This window comes from Apis dorsata, unplaced genomic scaffold (genome assembly GCF_000469605.1).
Source record: "Apis dorsata unplaced genomic scaffold, Apis dorsata 1.3 scaffold_194, whole genome shotgun sequence".
Taxonomy (NCBI): Eukaryota; Metazoa; Arthropoda; class Insecta; order Hymenoptera; family Apidae; genus Apis; species Apis dorsata.
In genome coordinates this window covers 1572184-1573488 of record NW_006263478.1, presented here as the reverse complement: position 1 = coordinate 1573488, position 1305 = coordinate 1572184, and the positions used below count along the sequence as shown (strand labels likewise).

Here is a 1305-nt window from a genome sequence, read left to right as displayed (position 1 = left end):
AAGTGTACGGGGAGCCGGCCAAGGTGTACAGCGAGCCGGCCAAGGTTTACAGCGAGCCGGCCAAAGTGTACGGTGAACCTGCCAAGGTGTACAGTGAGCCTGCCAAGGTCTACAGCGAGCCTGAAAAGGTGTACTCCGAACCGTCGAAAGTCTACTCGGAGCCTGCCAAGGTATATTCTGAACCTGCCAAGGTGTACTCTCAACCGGCCAAGGTGTACAGCGAACCTAGCAAGCTCTACGATTCCGAGGGTCACCCGTTGAATCGACAGGGGGAACCTGACGAGCAGAATTACGAGGTGGACGAGTCGGTGAGCGTGAGCAGCAATGGAAACGTGCACGGGCCCCAGATGATGCTCACCGAGTCCTCGAACGCCTCCGAGGTGGAGGATGGCCACAAAGTGGGCTACGTGGTCGAGGGTAGGAATTACAGAAAATACAGAGTCGAGGAGAGGACTCCGGATGGCTTCATCGTTGGGGAATACGGGGTCGTGAGCCACGACGATGGCTCCTTGAGGGGTGTCAGGTACACTGCGGACGGTACCATCAACCCTCGGTTGATTTATGATGCGCTGATGAAATTTCTGGCCCTGTGAAAGGTGAAGAGGTGTGGAAACAGATGTGGACAGAAGTGTAGAACGAGGGAGGTACGAAGTCGACGACGTGTCGCGTGGCTTTTGTCGAAGTCGACGACGAGACAGAGCGATGGCCACTTTTTAATCGTGATTTTAATCGAATCGGGAGGTAATCTAGCGATTGTTCAAGTTCTAAGGTGAAATTGAATATTTCATGAATATGAAATGTGTGTCTATGTTCTATTTGTGTATTCATCGTATCGCCATTGTCGACGATATTGCGTAAGACCGAGAAATTCAATGTCATAGCAAGGATAAAACGAACGATTAAACGAGCTTCACGAACAAGCGAACGAAAACTTGGATTCGTTAGGCGCGGATGGTTATCTTTGGTCGGTCGTCACAGGCTCCGTCGTTTCTGAGGTCTAAGGAAAAGGTCACAGCGATTCTCCGCTGACTTGGCTGATCGAGTCTTTCGTCAGAGAGGTTGAAATTATAAAGAATACCAATTTAAACATTATTATTCGTCGCTCGTTAAAGTTAAAATGTACAACGCGATAATGGACACTGATTATTTTCCTTTCGACATGTATAAATCGGTATATTTATTTTTATTTCAATTTCCCAATCTGTAATAGTATCAAAAATTTAAGAAAAGAACATAAATACTCTATAAGAATCTCAGTTTCGATTGCATAAAGGAATATGCATATCATCTTTTCTTGTAGAATTA

General features: G+C 46.7%; 1 protein-coding gene across 1 annotated transcript in view; it reads left to right on the top strand.

Annotated features, from left to right (window-relative positions):
• Positions 1-1072, top strand: part of LOC102674689 — a 46500-nt gene extending 45428 nt beyond the window's left edge. Inside the window, 1 exon segment of the mRNA XM_006614664.2 lies at positions 1-1072. This exon segment is cut by the window's left edge and continues 1 nt beyond it. Coding sequence (XP_006614727.2) covers positions 1-593 — 593 coding nt within the window. The 3' untranslated portion in view covers positions 594-1072.
• Positions 1073-1305: the final 233 nt, after the last annotated feature.